This window comes from Lepisosteus oculatus, chromosome 7, assembly GCF_040954835.1.
Source record: "Lepisosteus oculatus isolate fLepOcu1 chromosome 7, fLepOcu1.hap2, whole genome shotgun sequence".
Lineage (NCBI taxonomy): Eukaryota > Metazoa > Chordata > Actinopteri > Semionotiformes > Lepisosteidae > Lepisosteus > Lepisosteus oculatus.
Window position 1 is genome coordinate 47,872,080 of NC_090702.1, and position 18,922 is coordinate 47,891,001.

At 48.3% G+C, this 18,922-nt stretch overlaps 1 protein-coding gene across 2 annotated transcripts; it reads right to left on the reverse strand.

The window, feature by feature from the left end:
- Nucleotides 1–128: 128 nt before the first annotated feature.
- mlc1 (modulator of VRAC current 1) lies at nt 129–17,141 on the reverse strand. 2 transcript variants are annotated; one of them, XM_069192596.1, is made up of 13 exons: nt 17,084–17,141; nt 14,142–14,276; nt 9,042–9,235; nt 7,577–7,666; nt 6,881–6,934; nt 5,276–5,377; nt 5,020–5,121; nt 4,106–4,177; nt 3,201–3,317; nt 2,816–2,872; nt 1,805–1,927; nt 1,296–1,463; nt 129–993 (listed from the first exon to the last, which is right to left on the reverse strand). In XM_069192596.1, exons 3-13 carry the CDS (start codon nt 9,225–9,227, stop codon nt 919–921), a joined length of 1,146 nt encoding a protein of 381 aa, XP_069048697.1. In that variant the 5' UTR covers nt 9,228–9,235; nt 14,142–14,276; nt 17,084–17,141; the 3' UTR covers nt 129–918. The 2 variants fall into 2 exon arrangements, with proteins under 2 accessions (XP_069048697.1, XP_069048695.1); XM_069192594.1 differs by having other exon boundaries at nt 129–999; nt 17,084–17,139.
- Between the last annotated feature and the right edge of the window lie 1,781 nt (nt 17,142–18,922).

Consider the following 18,922-nt stretch of genomic DNA (forward strand, 5'->3'; position numbering starts at 1 on the left):
GAATTGTACATCCTGCTGCTGCAGAGAAAGGGGTTGAACTAAACCCCCACATTCCCAGTCTGTGTGCGCACTTGTGAGAGGGTGTCCTTAATGTGCATTTCAGAAAGTGAGTGAAGACAGGTAGGCCCTTTGAGAAACATTCTGCTTTATTGAAAGAGCAAGGACTCTGCCCTGTACTGCTGTAAAAAACACAGATCAAAAATTGACACTTCACTAGATATACACAAATAAGCTGATATAGAATGTCTCTGCCTAGAGATTGTACACATTTAGCTGATTGTTAGAGCAGACTGAAGACTGAGCCTTTATAGTGGAGGATTCCTCTCACCAACATCCCTCTGTCCCGTTGTCTGAGCCTAAGATAGCCTTTTCTGCACAGGAAAGCAGGAAAACGTCTACATTATCATCTCATTCATGCTTGACAGCGTCCTACTTGAATGCATTATAGTATAGACTTTTTTAAAGAGAGTCTCTACAAGTGGATCGTTCAAGCGTACATTTTTTCAACGCCCCGTCTCGTAGTAGTCGGCAGGGATGCCTGGGCTGATGAGTGATCAGAAACGCGCGGGTTGGGAGATTTACTCCTTTTTCAGCCAAGTCTGACTGAAGACTGGCTCTGCAGGTTGGTTACACTGCAGCCATTCAGGTGGGGATACTAGGCGAAAAGGAGGCAATTGAAACAAAGGCTACGCTGCTGGAGGAAAAAAAGGATTTAACAGAATGGCTGACGTTCACATGCATTCCCCTCTCCGCCTCCTTCTTTCATTTGACCTCTCTGACTATTCCGCCCTTCCTCTCCCCTCTCCTCCCACGTCCCTCCACTGCCTGTCCCCATCTTCCTCTTCACTCCGCCCTTCGACTCCACAGCTGACTCTTCCTTCTCCTCTCTTCATTCCCCCACTTGTGGCCTCTCTCTCCTCACTGGGCCATCTGCACCACCACTGCCTTCCAGGCCTTGTCCTTGTCGAACTCCCGCACCGCACCGTTGGAAACCTGTTGCTGAGAGAGGAGGCCCAAGTTAGAGTTCTGTCGTTCTTCTAATTAATATATTTTCAGTCATGCTGGATTTTTACCCTCCCTGTAGCCTCTTCTCTGCCTGACTGTTGCTTTGTGTGGCTCAGGTTTGAGACTAGGCTGTTCACAGAGACTAGTGTGCCTCCCACCCGCAGACCGTGTCAACGCAGTAGAGTGCATTGTAGTAGGTCAGGGTGTTGCTGCGTGTCTCGGGAAAACGGACAGATCTCCCGGGGTCTCGGAATCCCCTGTGTTGTCTCTCGGGGTGGCGGTCTGTGTACCTCACTGGGCCGGGGGGAGTGCTGCGTGTAGGAGGGGCTGCCCCAGTCCGGCTTCCCCAGGCGGAGCTCGGTCTTGAAGGATACGCAGTGCAGGACAGTAGCCAGGGTGAGCACAGCCTGCACCAGCAGCAGCACCATGAGGATCAGTAGCAGGATATCATAGGATTGCTGAGGGCCGATATACAATCCGTGTTACACACACTGCACGGTGCACAGAGTATTACATTGTTTCATATAAGGTTTCCATATCAGTGGTTATTATAATTAGTAACTCTATTAATAGTTCCAATAGTCACAGAAGCTCTAGCAGTTGTAAGTTCTAATATTAATAGCAGTACTGAAGTATTAGCAAGACTTGGTTTGATATTAATAGCAGTGTTGGCATGACCACCGAAACGCTGCAATGTGGACCTGGAGCAGCAGTATTGAGGGTTTTGGTATGAGCAGTAACAGCAGCAGTCTGAAACAGTGTACCAGGCGTGGGCAGGTGGGTGGGTGTCAGTACAGACCTTGGCCACGGGAATCTCGTGCAGGAAGATGTTAACAAAACGCAGCACGCTGCAGGACAGGAACCCCGAGGCCGAGAACAGGAGGGGGGACGTCACGCTGCTGATCGCGATCAGGACCTCCACCTGGGCAGAGCGACGCGGAGAGCTGTCACTACGCACGTCGCTGGCTCTGCAGCCGCAGAGGCCAGGCTTGTGTGTTCAAGAACCGGCAGCCAGCCCGTTACTGGAAGATCTTCATCGTCAGCACAAGCTTGGCGAGCTTTCATTTTATGCCGTGCCCCTACGATAAATAACCAATCTGGAAAGCCGTAGGTAATTGCAGTAATTGAATTGTTTAAAATAATAATAATCCCTTACACTTATATAGAGCTTTTCTGGACTCTCCACTCAAAGCGCTTTACAGGTGATGGGGGCTCCCCTCCACCACCACCAGTGTGCAGCCCCACCTGGATGATGTGACGGCAGCCATAGTGCACCAGTACACTCCCCACACACCAGCTCTCAGTGGGGAGGAGAGCAGAGTGATGAAGGATTATTAGGAGGCCATGACTGGTAAACGCCAGGGGAAACTTTGGGGTAACATCCCTACTCTTTTTGAAAAACTCCCTGGGATTTTTAATGACCACAGAGAGCCAGGACCTCGGTTTGTGGTCTCATCCGAAGGATGGTGTCCCTGTCACTATACTGGGGCATTAGGACCCACACAGACTGGAGGGTGAGCGCCCCCTACTGGCCCCACTAACACCTCTTCCACAAGCAACCTTAGCTTTCCCAGGAGTCTCTCCTCCAGGTACTGACCAGGCTCACACCTGCTGAGCGTCAGGGGGCTGCCAGTTGTGAACTGCAGGGTGATATAGCTGCTGGCCATCGATGGCAGCAAGCACAGTGTGGGGTCAGTGTAGTAGGTGCCAGGGCAAAACAGCGTCCAGCTGTGGACAGTGGAGAACTTGCAGCCGTAGGGGGGCTCTGCCGTTCGCAGCGGTGTAGTGTCAGTTCCCGAGGAGCACTCACCAGGCACTTGTTGGGATACTCTGCCACCACGTGGCTGGCGATGGCACTGGGGAAGCACTGCGGGCGGACAAAGACAAACGGACACTCGGATTAATAACGGGAGCGGTGCTGAGGTGGTGCCAGGCAGGAAAGCCAGAGGAGGAATGACCTCTGGCCACGCCCTGTCTTATAGAGCCGGGACGCGCACCCCAGACCCTGGTCTTTAAGAGGCCCTTAATACAGGACTGGAAAGCTGGGGGAACTGTTCAGGTTTCATCCACCTCCAAACCCCGTCTCCCTCCCCCTTTGACATGACCTCATATCCCCCCAGGCCCCCGTAATATCCCATTTCCCCCAGATCCCCTCCCCCTCCCTCCTCCCCAGGCCTCAGCCACTCCACACGCACGGCCACCAGGATCCAGAAGAAGGTGACGGAGAGGTAGGGTCCTGGGACGAGGGCATCCATGTTGAGGGCAATGATCCCGCCAAACACCGCCGATATCCCCACGATCACCTCGATCACCTGCAGAGGGAGACAAAGAGCGCCCTCAGCCACTGCCACACCGTTTCCAACACCACTGAAGAGAAATCTGTAATAATAATAATAATAATAATAATAAACAACTTTATTTTGCATAGCACCTTTAAAAGCAGCTTCTCAGAGTGCTTAACAGTAAGAAAAAACAATGACGGGAGATAACAGAGTCATCATAATTAAAAACAAGGGCTTAGAATGCACAAGAAGATGCAAAGGCGGAAAACACTTTAAATGAAAGCTTTTCTGAAGAAGAAGGTTTTGAGTCTGGATTTGAAAGCGTTCAGGGAAGGAGACATTCTGATATCCTCAGGGATAGAGTTCCAGAACTGTGGGGTTTAGCAGGAGATGGCCCTGTCACCCATAGAGTGTAGACAGTCTTGGGGGACGGATAGGAGACTAGAGTCAGACAAACGATGGTTGCAAGGTGGGGAGCAGGAAAATAATAAATCAGAGAGGTTCTAAGGGGCCAAGCCACGTAGAGCTTTACAGATGAGCATGAAGATTTTGAAGTCAACACGAAACCTGATAGGTAACCAGTGCAAGGACTCCAGGACAGGAGTAATGTGATCATTTCTCACACGACCCGGTCAGGTTCCCGGCTTTTGAATTCTGGACATAGATCCGTGGTTTCTAATGAAAGGCTTCGAAAAATTCCTGTTTACCAAGATCAGGCCTGACTGCATCTGATATACCTCTACACACAGGAAGCAGAAGGAAAGAGAAGGAAATGTGTGGAGTTCAAGAGGTCAAGGGTCAGTAAGTGTGTCACTCACAGAGTAGGACTTGAGCAGCCTGGTGGGAAAGCACAGGGGTTTCAGAACCACAGGGGGCTCAGAGGTCACAGGCTGTGGAGAAACAGAGTGTTTGTCAGCACGGTAGTGTCCTACACTTTGTTAAGGATACACTGTCCTAAAAATCCAAAAAGAGTGTTGTGTCACAGGGCCTCTGCTTCATTACTGAGACAGAAGTTGTCACTTGGACTGGCCTAGGAGTTTCCTCCCTAGAAGACTAAAAAGATTCAGTTCTTGTAACCCACATATCTCTTTACATGACATTCCTTTGGGATGAGGTATAACTCTTCCGGTCACTTATCTCTGAACTCTCTCCAGGCCATATTTTTGCGATGTGGTGACTAAAATGGAATACATTCTACTTAACAAGCCCTTGTGAGCCAGTGGTAGAATTTAAAAATTCATTCTAACAGTGAAGTGACAAACCAGAGGACACAAGTGGAAACTTCATGGAAGTGCATATAAAACCGAGAACAGGACATGCTTCGCTACACAAAGGGTGGTGGGAGTGTGGGACAAGCTACCCAGCCATGTTGTTGAAGATGGTTTCTTTCAAGAAACGGCCTCCTCTCATTTGTTAATGCTAAATTGATAAATCTTCCTAAAATCCTAAATCCTTTTCATTGTGCACCAGGGCAAAAGCCTAATTCAGACTTTGGTTCATCTATTGATTAACTGTGAGCTACTCTGCATACGTTTAGACTTAACTCATTTGATGTTGTTTTAAGCACTCATCCATGTGGTTTTTATACTGCATATTCCTGTTGTAATAAATATATTGCTTAGCCAGGAGCCAGTACCAGCCCAGTGCCCCGTGTGCGGAGGTGATGTTAAGGGTGACAGCGGTACCCAGTGAGGGCCGGAGGAAAGACAGACTCGGAGGCACAGAGACTGACCGCTGTGCGGCCGCAGCAGTCCTCGGTGGAGCGGGCAGACAAGATGACGGTACTCGCTAGCAGGACCTCCAGCAGGATCAGCAGGATCAGGTTGAAATTGATCTGCAGGGGGAGGGAGCTGTCAGGCGTCGAGGGAGCGTGTGGCTCGCGCACACAATGGCGTGTCCCCCCCATCCCACTCTCCCCCACCCCGCTCTCTCCCGCCCCGTCCTCCCCCCCACTCTCTACCACCCCCTCCCCGCCCTGCCAGGCTCACGTTGATGGCCGTGGGGTTCAGCACCAGCTTGCAGCCGAACCAGACGAGACAGGTCGTCGTCACCGCAAAGGTCGACACGAACAGCACCTGGTAGTCTGACACCTGTCAGTAAAACAAGGACTTAACAGTTTGAAGCACAAAACATTCCTCCCGTTCTTCTAATTGTGCTGATTAACAGCTAATCAGCCCTGGGGCTGAGCCATTCTGCAGCACATAGCTGGGCAATTTGAGTCAGACTTTGGCCTCTCTTTGTATAAGGTGCTTTCTAACTTCAGTCCTTTGGCACAGGTGCGTAGATCCTGCTTGTGATCCCAGGTGACTTTGCATCCTTGCATTATCACTGAGAGTGAAAAACTCTGGGGGCTGACTTTATCAACACCTTTGAGGATCTTGAATGAATCAATCAAATCCTCCTGCAATCTCCTTTCTGCAAAACTCCAGTGAACGTATTATGTTTAAACTAATTGGCTTTCGTGAGGCCCACCACCTACACTTCCTGCAAGTAGCGCAAAATATTAAAAGATTCATTTCAAATCGGTAGCATTTCAGTGAAGTAGAAACTCCTGGCACTGCCCAGATCGGCGCAGAAGGTCAAGGCATTGGCACTGCCCAGATCGGCACAGGAAGTCAAGGCATTGTCACTACTCAGATTGGCACAGGAAGTCAAGGCATTGGCACTGCCCAGATCGGCACAGGAAGTTGCAGGAAGAATAGAATGCTATTCATTGATTACAGCTCCATCTTTCACATTATAATTCCATCCAGACTAGTCAGCATGCTTAAAAATCTGGGTATCGGCATCTCTCTGTGCAACTGGATTCTGGATTCCCTGACTGGCAGACCACAGACTGTGAGGGTCAATGGAAAGCTTTCTTCCACGCTGACTGTAAATATACAGTAGGTGCCCCTCAGGGCTGTGTGCTGAGGCCCCTGCTGTTTTCCATGTTTACGATCAGGTCAGCGCAGCCCATCATTGGAGTACAGCTCCCCTCTATTGTGGACGTTTTTACAACTCGCTGTCTCAGGAAGGCTGGAAGTATCGCTAAGGACAATAATCTTCCCTCCTTCCCTCTGGTAAGCGTTATAGGAGCATAAAGGCACGAACCTCCAGATTCAGAGACAGTTTCTTCCCACAAGCTGTCAGATTACTGAACTCTACCCCTACCACTGGCTCACACGAATGTTTTTATCTTCTCTTCTCACTCTGGTTGTCTAACTTGTCTTTGTTTCTGTTTTTTGTTTCCTTAATGTCTTTGTATTGAAGCATACATGCAAATAAGCATCTCATAGCACTTGTGTACATGACACGTAAACCAGGCTGAAGCTCGGCAAAGGTGGGAGGAATTAAAGGGTGGAGGACAGTCTGTGGCGAAGAGTCGGGTTGGAAGCCTTGTTTGCGTTGCAGTGCAGCCAGCGTGTTTGTAGCGCTGTAGTTCGAGAGGAAGCAGCCTGTGCCCCTCTTTCCCCTCTGACTGCAGCACTGTAATCAAGCCGGCTGTCTCATTCATCAACCCTGCAGCGCAAAGCTGTTTAAATAATTAAGAACGTGCTTGTTGTGCTAGTGATGCTCTGCCCTGCAGACGGAGGAGCTGGAGCCTCACTCACCATGGCCTGCCGGTTCTTCGCGATGGCGAAGCTCACCACTGCCGCAGGGATGCTCTGAAACACAGGGGTGTAGGTGGGTTCAGAGGTCAAGGGTCAGCAACGTGTAACTCACAGAGTAGGACGTCGTCCGCCTGACTGACAGTGATCATCCTGATACAGTTAGCTCATCAACAGCCAGTGGTCAACAGTCAGCTAACCCAGGGCCTTGCCAGGGAAATCCATCCCCTGTTGTGCCACCTCGAAGACTGACTCGACTTGATCTCAGGAGCTCAGCCAGGCTCGGCCTGGCCAGTACCGACATGGACAGTATCTGAGGAACAGGGTATGAAATTAACCTGTGAGACCTGTGGGTGCTGCTCTTCTTCCTGGACCACAGCTCAGAGAAGAACTGCACCAGTGTTGTGGGTGGGGCCTCAGGCTACACAAGGTACCATCTTTCAGATCAAAGTAAGCTGGGGGCCTCCGATTCTGGGTTTCTGGAATCAAGAACCAAGGGCACTTTTTACCACTGCAGTGGTGTTGGACCCAGTTTCCTCATGGCCCACTTAGACAGGTGAGAAAATCTGGCCTGTCTAAATCCCTAACTCCCAATTACATGTGTTCTTTGTTCCTAACACGCTCCCCCTCCACCAGGTCTCCCTCGAACAGACCTCTTCGCCTCGGAGGGATGGATTTAAACAAACACTCTTGACTCACAGAGCCGGCCGCGCAGCGCAGGTAGTCCATGGCAACAGGGAAGACGTTGCCCAGGTACAGAGAGAAGCCGGCTGTGATGAGGAGACTGCCCTGCAACACAAACACACTTCGCTCACTGCCCACCGGTCAGAGCCCCTGTGCTCGTTGCCAGAATTGTCAATCCACCCACTTAAACAACCCTCCTGAAGTCCGACTCCCACTTTACCGTAGTATGAGGGCCAGGGCTGGGCGCAGAGATGTGTTGACACTCCAGAAGCTGTTGAAACTCCTGGAGAGCTATTGAGTGAATGAATTAGAAACATGCTGCGCACCCCCCACTGTGCTGTACAGTGCACTGGGGCAGAGTTAGGTCAACAAGGCTGTGCTTGTCATTATAGTGCGTGATATGTTTCCAACTAAACCTTAAGTAATTTTCAAGGAGCATAGTCAATCAAGCAATTAATCAATAAAGAGGATAGAATTCTGGGTGGAAACCAAACCTCTCACTGGGTGTTATATAACATCCAGGTAGTACATACAGTATAATGCAATACACAAGTAAAATAATGCAGTACACGTTATGCAGTACATGTGTGTATTACACAGATTGCAGTGATGCAGTATGTGTACATAGTACACCCAGTATAGTTATGCAGTGCACGTTATGGAGAAAACACTGGTTAGTTATGCATTACACATAATGCAGCAATGCAGTACATGTCATGCAATACAGGCAGTACAGCCATGCAATATGTGGTATACAGTAGACCCAGTACAGCCATGCAATGCTATATTTCACCAGACAGAAAAAAATCAAGACAGGCCTATGCTATATAGAGCACTGGAATGAACAGTTTCATGCTGCATACTACATTACCTCACATGGTTATTTAAAGCACTACATAAATGAGAGGAACAGGTCATTTCTCCCCTCAAAGCACCTGATGTTCCTGGGCATCACCAGGGTGATTTCTCAGCTTCATTAGTTGCTGTGCCATAAAACCTATAAAGCATTTCCTGCAAAGAGTTAGACAACAAAGCAATACACAATGACGCACTTTCACTTAAACATTCGTTTTCGGCAAGTTGCTTTTTCCTGGTAAGGGGTGCGACCGGGCCAGAGACTATCCCAGAAGGCAAGGGCGAAAGGCGGGACCACACCCTGGTCAGGACACTGGCCAATCCCAAGGTGCCCGCAAGAAGAGCTGTGGGACACCCCCTGAGCTAGCCAGCGTGTCTTTGGAAGGCGGGAGGAACCTGGAGCTCATTCAAGAATGGGTTTGGGAAACGATCTGGGCTGATTCCTGGAAGTCCTTCACTCGAGCAGAGATTTGAACGTCCCCATTGGGATTCTGGAACGACCCAGAGCCGACACACAGCCCCGCGACGCTCCAGCCAGCCGGCTCTCCCTCTGGCCTCCCCCGCCTCTCCTCCGGGGGGCTGTCGTGCACCCCGCCACCCCCCTTCCCCCTCCGCTCTCTCTCACCCCGATCAGGACGCTGTAGAGCCAGGTCCTGTAGCTCAGGCAGGGGTGGAGGCTGGGGCTCCGCCGCAGGTCGCTGGGCTTGACGTCCACCGTGTAGCTGGTATTGTCCCCGCGCCGGGACCGCTCCAGCGTCGGCATGTGGTCGTACGTGTACTCCTCCCGCGGAGCCTCGTCTCGGGGCATCATTGCAGCGCCTGGGGGGGGGTGGGAGGGGACACACACGGGGGGCGTGAGACCAAGGACCGGGGCCACGAGGAGTGAGACACACCGGCGCGGTGTGCCGTTACAGCACGCAGTTCTGAACTGAAGTGAGACGTGAGAGGTCAAGTAGAGCACAGAGAACTGGATTGCGATACGATACAATACGACGCCGCACACTTTATTCACCCCCAAGGGGGAGAATTAAAGGGGAACTGCAACTCTTTTTTCATATTTTTGTTGTCAGAAAGAATCGGCAGTGATGAGGGCATTTCAAACCACAATGAAATTGTACACGGTATCTTATAAAACCTCCAATTTACACCACAAAAGAGACAAAATTTCATCTACGTTTGTGCAGCACCATATTGCTGTCATTGACTGTGATTCAGAATAAGGCAATAAAGCTTTCTGTGAGGTGAAGCGGCCTTCTTGCACTGTAAACAAGCAGGCCTGTGAATACAGCTCTTTTAATCCAATAGAAATGTTGCTCTCAATCTTGAGATGGTTTTGCAGACAAATTCTACCCGTCTTATTATTTAATCATGATTTGTATTACTTGCTTGTTAACTCTGCTTGCGGATCACATTGGAAGATTTCTGTGGTGAAATATCTGCTGCAAAACCTGTACTGATTCACTCATAAATCTTATGACATCAGTTATTACAGTGACTAGTGAGCAGGAAGGGCTGCATCACATCACAATTCGCGGGAACTCTCACTCTCACCTGTGGCGAGACCAGAGGTTTGCGACAACTTGGCGACTGTGCGGTACTTTCACAAAGGTCACGATTCTGTGCTTAATTCGAAATTGGTCAACTCTAGCGATCCTGCCCATTTATTTATCGTGTTTCCAAGATTAAATAACCGCTCTGAGAAATTAGAACTGCAGGTCCCCCTTAATTGCCAACACAGATCATAGACATCCAGTACAGCAAAGAACATAAATACACTACACAGGCATGACAATTATTTCTAAACAGACATACAGTACTGTATATCTCAGTACATGGACACAATTGATCACACCGTGTTATGCATCATTCTTAACACAAAAACAGTAAAAACAGACAGTAAAAGTCCAAGATAAGAAGTTTTAAAAAGTCTTGGAACTATTCAGTGCATGAATGGCTGCATAGAAGAAAGCATCCTCTACAGCATCTCTGTGGTGCATTGGGGAGCTAAAAAGCAACACTGAAGAGGCTTCCTTGATCCAAAATTACACGCATTTCCAACTGTAACTATGGCCATTCTGAGGATCCACTTCTGAACTATGCTCTCCAGAGACTCCCAATAATGGCACACAACTAGGAACAGCAGGGCAGTCCAGTCCTGGTCCTGCAGATCTGGCACTGTTTATAAGCTTTCTACTAGGTCTCTTTACAGCACCAGCACCTGCAGAGCTGGGAGAATCTATTACATTCGTCCCATGAAGCAACTTATGAGCTGATTTCTAATGTAACCCCCCCGAAGATCAGGATCGGATCTCTCTGATCTACAGTTAATACGGCACACTGGAAGGAGAGGCAAAACACAGTGCAAATCCAGCATACAAAGGCCACAGCATGCCGGGGAAATGTGCAGCCTAGACAGAACACAGAGAGCTGGGCGCAGCAGTGGGCTTGGGAACAGCGGACACAGAGCAGGGTACAGGAGGAGGAGGGGGCTTCACACAATGCAGACAGAGCAATGGCAGTACACATGAGTGAATTCAGTGTTATGCCTTTAAAAAGGGAAGCAATAGTGGTGAACAGTCTGAAGAAATAATTTAATCTGTGAGGAATCGAAACTGGCAATACCTGTTCAAATGGCAGCAAAGATAAATCAAAGGAAATGGCTCATAGACGACACTGAACATGATTAAGCAATGCTGAGCATTTCTTAACATGATTTTGCTATTCAAATAGCACTTTAAGCATGACAACTAACTCCTTTAAGTGCAGCCGGACTACAGGAACCAACTACCAAGTCACCTTTATAATAATAGTCATCTTTGGATCCGATTAATCTTTGGACTATGGGAGGAAAGTGAAGCATCTGGAGAAAACCCACATGAACACAAACTCCACTCAGATAACACCCCAGGAATTGAACCCAGGGCCCCAGTGCTCTGAGACTACTGCACCACCGTACTGCCCTCCAGCCTTGATGTCTGGATTTTAAATCTGAACATAAGTGTCATGCACATGACACTTCCTCTGAAGGCAGTGCGGGAGAACACCGGCTCCTGCTTCTATTTACTCTGCAGGAGAGTTCAGCAGCACCGCCCAGCGCACACAGCGAGGAGGCTGTGGAAAGTTCGAGGAGCAGGGAAGCGTTCAGCCTGGTGGAATCCTTTGAGCCACTCAGTGGCCCTCCGAGTATAAACGTCTGCAGCACAGTAATGGACTGCCACTCGTCTGCTGTTTTTTTTTAGCACTTTGAATCTTTATAGGCAGAGACCTGGAAGACATGTTAATTTGTTGAACAAAGCCAATCTTGATGTCCCATTTAAATCATTTATGTATCGTGCCTATAGGATGTCTATACAAAGTCCTTTTTTATAGGTTCCCCATTGTAATTACTTTTCAGAATGTCTCAGCATTTGTACTTTCACCTGGAGTAAACACAATGTGTAAATAAATGAAAAATAAATTCTGAATTAATGTCTTGATTTTAAGCTGTTAGGCCACAAAATATGTTACTCTGGAAAGGGTGCATAGACTCTCTATAGGCACACTGTAAGAAATGAAGTTCAGATACCCCAAACTGGGATACCTACCTTTTCTTGAGTGAACATAAAACAAAATGACAGCAGTGAGATCACACCATACCCGCTAACCTCAGGGCACATTGTAGTGGCATCATTGTTTATACTTATTTTTCCTCATTTGCGCTGGTAAAAGTATATTCAAAGAAACGCTCAAGCTTGGAAGCGACACAGAAGGGCACCTAAATCTGGGAACACAGAGAAAGGGGAGTTTACTTGCCATAGTTAAATGTGCAGTGGGATTCGCACAAGGAATGGGAGGCACTTCTTTACAAAAAGAGTTGTGGGTGTATGGGGCAGGGTATCCAGCCATGTCATTGATGCTGATACCCTGGCTTCTTTCAAGAAACACCTGGCTAGTAACTATCAAAGGGGCGAGATGGGCTGAATTTCCTCCTCTCCTTTGTAATCTTTCATATGTTTTTATTCATGTCAATATTGTATGTCCAAGTGCATCAATTACACCTCAGCATCGTCTCCTCGTACGGCTGTTCAGACGATGTACTCGTCTCCACTCCTCCTGCAGGGAGGACTGGAGCTCCTCTAGACACTATTCCTGCAAGATGTCCAGTGAGCATTATCGCCCATCAAAAACTGCAGAGGAACCATGGGACACTTGCAAGAAGTATTCCATCTCTTCAGCTCACACATGGAAATAAGCCATCCCATAAGATTGTCACGGAATTGCTTTTCCACAGCAATCCTGTAATCCTCCTGTATTGCTTTCCAGGAAAAGGGCGGCGGGCACAGGCTGAAGGCTGGATTCAAGAGCAGGCAAACAGCAGGTGAGCCAAAGGCTGCAGTGGTGAAGCAGGCAGGCAAAAGGTCCATTAAAGAGAACATGCAGGGGTCAACGCCAGGTCAGCTCAAGAACGCAGTTCCAGGGAGGATCCAGACGCAAAGTCAAGAGAGTAAAAGACAAGTTCAAAGCCAGGAAAAATCCGAAGGGAAGCACAGGGAGAATCCACAAAGGAAGTCAAGCAAAGCACAGTCAGGATATTGGGCAGAAAGTACACAAGTAAGGCCAAGACTGAGAGTCAGAGTAGCCCTGAGGCAGGCCTTAAATAGCCAGGTGATTAACTACAAACAGGTGGATGCAATCTTCAGCCAGAGCATGTTGTCCGCTATTAGCACAGGTCCATAACGTCCTTGCCATGCAACATGGAGACCCAGTGGGTTTCTGACTCTCCTCCAGGTTCTTACCCTCCTGTCTTGTAATCCAAAAAGAAACAGGACTCTTCTCCAAACATTCAAGATCCATTTGACACGTTCTGTATCTCAATTCAGTTTCTGCTGCACGTGACATTGGGTAGAAAGCAGCCGTTACATTCTTAAAACCCTGCATCACGGACACATCTCCATGCAGTCTGCCTTGAGACAGACACTGTTGGCATTCCTCAGGAGGGTTGCAGTACCTGCTAGCCTTTGCCAGCACAAGTCAATCTTGACTTCCCTCTCATGACCTCTGCCATGTGGCCCATTGAATCGGAATAGCTGCTAGATCCGGATGGCCACAAGCCTCAGGGACATTTGGGGTACCTGTGTGCAATTACATTCAAACCCACCTGTTGTTCTGTTCTTTGTGCCCTTGCTAAAATATCAACCAATTTTTTTACCTCTCCTTGTTTCATCATTTTCAGCAGAGAAGTCACACATCCGATTGCTTGGCTTAGAAATCACAATCTTGGTGGGCCTTACGAGTCAGTGGGTAATACAGTATAACTGTACACCCATCACACATGTTCTCAAAGAAATCCCGCTGGTAAAAAACATCTGCATGCAGTATGAAAACCCCGCTGCGTCAATAACATTTAGCAATAACTATCTTAGTGTATATTGTCACATTCCTATCAAGTGTGGATTAGTAATATTTTTTACAAGATGCTACAGCCCCCTTACAATACGATAACAAAGGTGCAACATGAGCTTGAAATAGATTAACTCTGCTAGCCCCATACTGTATTCTCAGTCACAGTCCCCTTCATCCATAAACTGATAGAAGAGAGGACCTCTGTCTGTTTGTCCACCTCACTGCTGCACTATCCTCTGTGCAGAAGCTGCAAGGTAGAGATGAGCTCCCTTGCAGCTCCCTCCCCTGCCTGCCACGATGACTTGATTCCCCCTGGACCCCTCCCTCCTCCCCGCCTGCTCACCTGTGTCTGGCTGGGCTGCGTCCGCAGGTATTTCAGGGCCGCCGTGGGGATGGGGAGAGTTTGTGAGTTTCCCTCGCGCGGCTCCGGGCTCGTTCAGGCAGAGAATCCGGGGGCAGGTCTCGGGTCCGCTTGTGCCTTTGGAAAAGTTTGGAAGAGGATCTATTCAACTGGGGAACAAAACAGCCAGGCAAACAAGCCGTTCCTGTGCCAGGAAGAGACGCCAGCTGCATCTTAATGAGGAGAGAGAGAAGGAGGGACAGAGGGGTGAAATCTTGTCTTAAGTTTGCAGACAAGTTGGTGAGATACTGTAGATGCTTTTTATTCAAGTAAATTATAAACATACATAAAAAATAAAAACAACATAATTGTGGTGCTATATACATTAATAAATGCTTAAATATTGGCAGCCTATGCATGCTGACACAGCTACCTACTTTAACATAATAATAAATATACATATGTTTTAATATATATTGTTATATTTAAGCAGAGTTTGAGATTAATTCTATCTGTCTTTAATGATCACAGATTTGTGCTTTAGATTAAAAAACAGGTGTAAGATGTTTTAACATCAACTACTTTCAGTGCATTTCAACGAAGCACAATCACAGAATACCCGCTGAAACCCTCCTAAACTGAGCAAAGTCTTTTTATTGTTGAACAAAGAAGACTACAAGGGGAGCTGATCCATTTATTTTTATTTGAAATCCTGAAAGACACTGACCAAGTTAACCCAGCTGATGTTTTCAGAACGAACACTGAAACACAAACAAATGAGGCACAAACAAAACTATGGGTAAATGCATTTAAAACTGAGAACAGGAGGCACTTATTTACCCAAAAGGTTGTGGGGGTATGGAACAAGCTGCACAGCCATGTTGCTGAAGCCAGGTTGGATGGGTTCATCACATCAATTAACTACTAACTACCAAATGGCCTCTTCTCACCTTTAGCCTTTCTTCTGTTATTAAATATTAATAAGTACCAAACTGTTCATCTCCAGAAAATGCTTTTGAGAAGAAAGGCAGTGAAACAGCTGGCATCAGAAAACATGATTCCTCTCGAGGATACACAGAGAGCAGTTAGTCGTCGGGAATACCTTGACGAGCCAGCTTGTCCAACTCACATTGTACTGTGTCCTTTACGGGCTGTGAGAGCAGAAGAGTGAGGGGGAGAGCACAGATGAAAAGAAGAGATTATGGGGGAGACTGGACTGGGGCAGGGAAGAGGGGAAGATGAAAGAGACAGAGGTGTAAAAACCGCAGAAGCGCAGAGGGTAGCAGCTGGGGATGTGGGCGTTAAGGCCCTGAGATCTGAGCTCAGTGTCACAGCGAGGTTCAGGCTGAAAGCTGGCCCGGTGACAGCCTTCATTTCCAGAGCTACGCAGATCCTATCCCTCTTCCTTCTCTCCACCCCAGTCCCCACAGCCGTATCCTTGGAGACTGTTAGAAAATGGCCTCAGCCATTCAGCAGCCAGTGTTCCGCATAACAGCCCAGCATGACCCCGGAGAAGGGCAGTTCTGAAGGACAGTTATTTCTGTCCATTGATCACTTGTTGTTGCACACAGCGCCTCATGCAAAGCGCCACCTCAAAATGCTTTAAAATGTCAGGTTGCATTAAGGCACAGGAGTGATGTAGGACTCACATTTAAGACTCAGATAAACAAAGTGCTCTGGCACAGTGGCTCAGCAGTTAGCCCTGCTGCCTTACAGCACGGGAGCCCTGGGGTTCAATTCCAAACCTGGGGTGTTTTCTGTGTGGAGCTTGTATGGTCTCCTTGTGTTTGTGTGGGTTTCCTCCCACAGTGCAAAAATATACTGGTAAGTTAAGTGGCTTCTGGGAAATCGAGTGCGTGTGCGTTTGCGTCTGCCTACCCTGTGATGGACTGGTGTCCCATTGCTTGCTGGGAAGGGCCCCCGGCTCTCCCCTGACCCTGAGTTGGAAGAGGCAGGTAGAAAATGGATGGATAAACAAAGTGAAATTGTGCATTTGTGCTACCGGCCAAAGATAAATCCTGAAATCGAAGTGTTTTTTCAATCTCAGACATTACTGCAAAAGTTTCTAGGTCACCCAGGAAGCTTACAACTGTCAGCACAACACAAAATATAAGAAGTGTGGGGTGGATGCTGACATGATGTGACCAAATAGAGGTACAGTACAGTACGCAGCCAGAAAAACAGTGTCTTGGCCTCCCCTGGGCTAACCTGAATTATTCACTTCCAGTGTCCTGTTCCCCCATGACGTCCGTCCCTACAGCCCCCAGCTGCCGGGAGGGGGCTTTGTGGGGCAGGCCAGGGGCAGTGCAGGGGCTCTGCCGGTAGAGGGGGTTTTTATTAAAGGGGAACAGTCCCAGTTTCCTCAGACCAGAGGTTATTAAATCTCGGTACCAAAATAAATTCACTGACGTTATAGAAAAAGTTGACAAGATTTCGAATCGCAAAATCATGAACTTTGAGAAAGTACGTGTTGTCGCAAGCTCACATTCGAGTTCCCACGAATCGCGTCGTGACGCGGCCCTTCCTGCTCACTTGTCACTAGTGAATAAGTACCGGTTGTGCACCAGATATTTCACTGCAGAAATGTTCCAACATGATCTGCGGGCAGAGTTAACAAGTAGTGATTGTCTGCAAAATTGTTTTGAAATCAAGACCAATATTTCTGTAAGATTAAAAGAGATTGTTTACACAGTCATGGGGCCGCAACACCTCACCGGAAGTTTTGTTACCTATTTCTGAATCACAAAACATGGTGCTGGGTATACCTGGAAATTTAGTCTGTTTTGTGGTAAATTGGAGGTTTTACAGGTTACTGTACTTTACTGTACTGTATTGTACAGCATTTTACTGTTATTGCGGTATGAAATACTCTCATCGGTGCCGATTTTTCCTAACCCTGAAACATAAAAATAGTGCTGCAGTTCCCCTTCAAACCCCATGCTCACCTGGAGGCCCTTGCTGTGCTGTCCTGCCCTGCTCCTACTGCTGCTGCTGCGGCTGCCGTTCACTTTAACGGGAAGAGAGCGGGCCAAGCAGACAGGGCAGTCCCATACGCTCCGCAGCCCTCAGACTGAGAGACACTCCAGAGGACAATGGCAGCCCTGTTCCTCTGCCCCACTGTTGCGTAACAAGTGTGTGCGTGTTTGTCGGATGCTCCACCTTGTCTTCTCCCTCCCTGTCCCTCTTGTCTTTCAATCCCACAGGTCTCCTTCCCCCCTCCTCACTCCCACACACTCAGGGCAGTACCAGGGCTGCCTGATTCGCTTTCTTACGTGACTGTGAAAAGCTTTTCCCTTCCACTCTCTCTTTTTCCTCTCTCTCAGACCTCCCCGCTTCCTCCCTCCGTCCCTCATTTCCTTCTCAGCCTCCCTTCTCTGTTCCTGAGTGTTTTCAGGTCCTCTCGCGGACAACACGCAGGTTCTCAGACCACTCACCCACCCGTCCGTCTTATAACTACAACTTCCAATTCAGGGACCCAGGGGAGCAGGAGCCTGTCCTGGCAAGCAACAGGCGCGAGGGAGGGTACACCCTTGAAGTATAACCTGCCAGTCCATCACAGGGCAACACACCGACAAACACAGACACACCCTCATACCAGGGCCAATTATCCCAGAATCCAATTAACCTACCAGCATGTGTTTGGACTGTGGGAGGAAACCGGAGCACCTGGAGGAAACCTCTGCGAATGTGGGGAGAACATACAAATACCACGCAGACAGCACCCCAGGTCCAGAACTGAACTCTGGACCCCAGCTCTGAGAGCTAGCAATAATAACCGCTGAGCCAGAATGCCGCACATCACAGGGGCGGAGCGGTGGCACTGTGGCTAAGGATCTGTGGCTGGAAGGTTGCCGGTTCAAATCCCGCGGCTGGCAGAGGAATCCTACTCCAATGGGCCCCTGAGCAAGGTCCTTAAGCCCAACTGCTCCAGGGGTAATATATAAATAGCTGATCCTGCGCTCTGACCCCAAGCTTCTCTCTCCCCATCTGTGTGCCTATGTGTCTCATGGAGAGCAAGCTGGGGTATTCGAAAAGACAAATTCCTAATGCAAGAAATTGTACAGGGCTAATAAAGTGGTCTGAAAAAAAATACCACGTACATGATGTGGCTTACAGCTACCCCCTTGTGGGCTAAAAGGGCATTTATTAAGAACCATATATTTGTCTTCTTCTCAAATAATACACACAAGAACTTAAGAAAGAGTTCAAATAGGGAGCTGCATGCGTAGGCTGCAAAGGAACAAGCAAAAGGTTTATTCCATGCTGAAAAGAGAAGAGAGGAAACACAACGTTTCAGCTGTGTTCCCTCACACCCGAAGAAGGCTCCAGGCTCATTGATTGTTAGAACCTTGTTCATTTCAACTATCCTTTTCTCATAGGCACCCATTGTATCAGGTTTCAATAACATGGCTGTGTACATATACTGTATCCAGCCTCCAGCAATCCTTTGTGCAAACATTAAGTCCTAATCATCTCCCCTAATATTACTAATAATAGTACTGCATTCATAATATATTGTGTGTGCGTTCTGATTAACGAAGAACATTGGATCAAGAATGTGCTTGATAAACAAATGCAGTAAGCAAGGGGCAGCATACTGGCTGCCTTGTAGTGCTGGGGACCTGTGTTCAATTCTCGAGGTGCTGTCGGCATGGAGTTTGTATCTTCTTGCTGTGCTCCCGTGGGCTTCTGCTGAGAGCTCCGGTTTTCTCCCACAGTCTATAGAGGAAACTGTATTAACTGTAGGTTGAGTGTCTTCTGGGAATATTGGCCTGGTGTGTGCA

Coding starts and splice junctions, on each gene's coding strand:
- mlc1 (XM_069192594.1), bottom strand. CDS start 9,227: ATGATGCCCCGAGACGAGGCTCCGCGGGAGGAGTACACGTACGACCAC. Junction 4,178..5,019: donor ACTGCTGCGGCCGCACAGCG/GTCAGTCTCTGT, acceptor GTTTCTCCACAG/CCTGTGACCTCTGAGCCCCC. Junction 1,928..2,815: donor AGTATCCCAACAAGTGCCTG/GTGAGTGCTCCT, acceptor CGCTCTGCCCAG/GTGGAGGTCCTGATCGCGAT.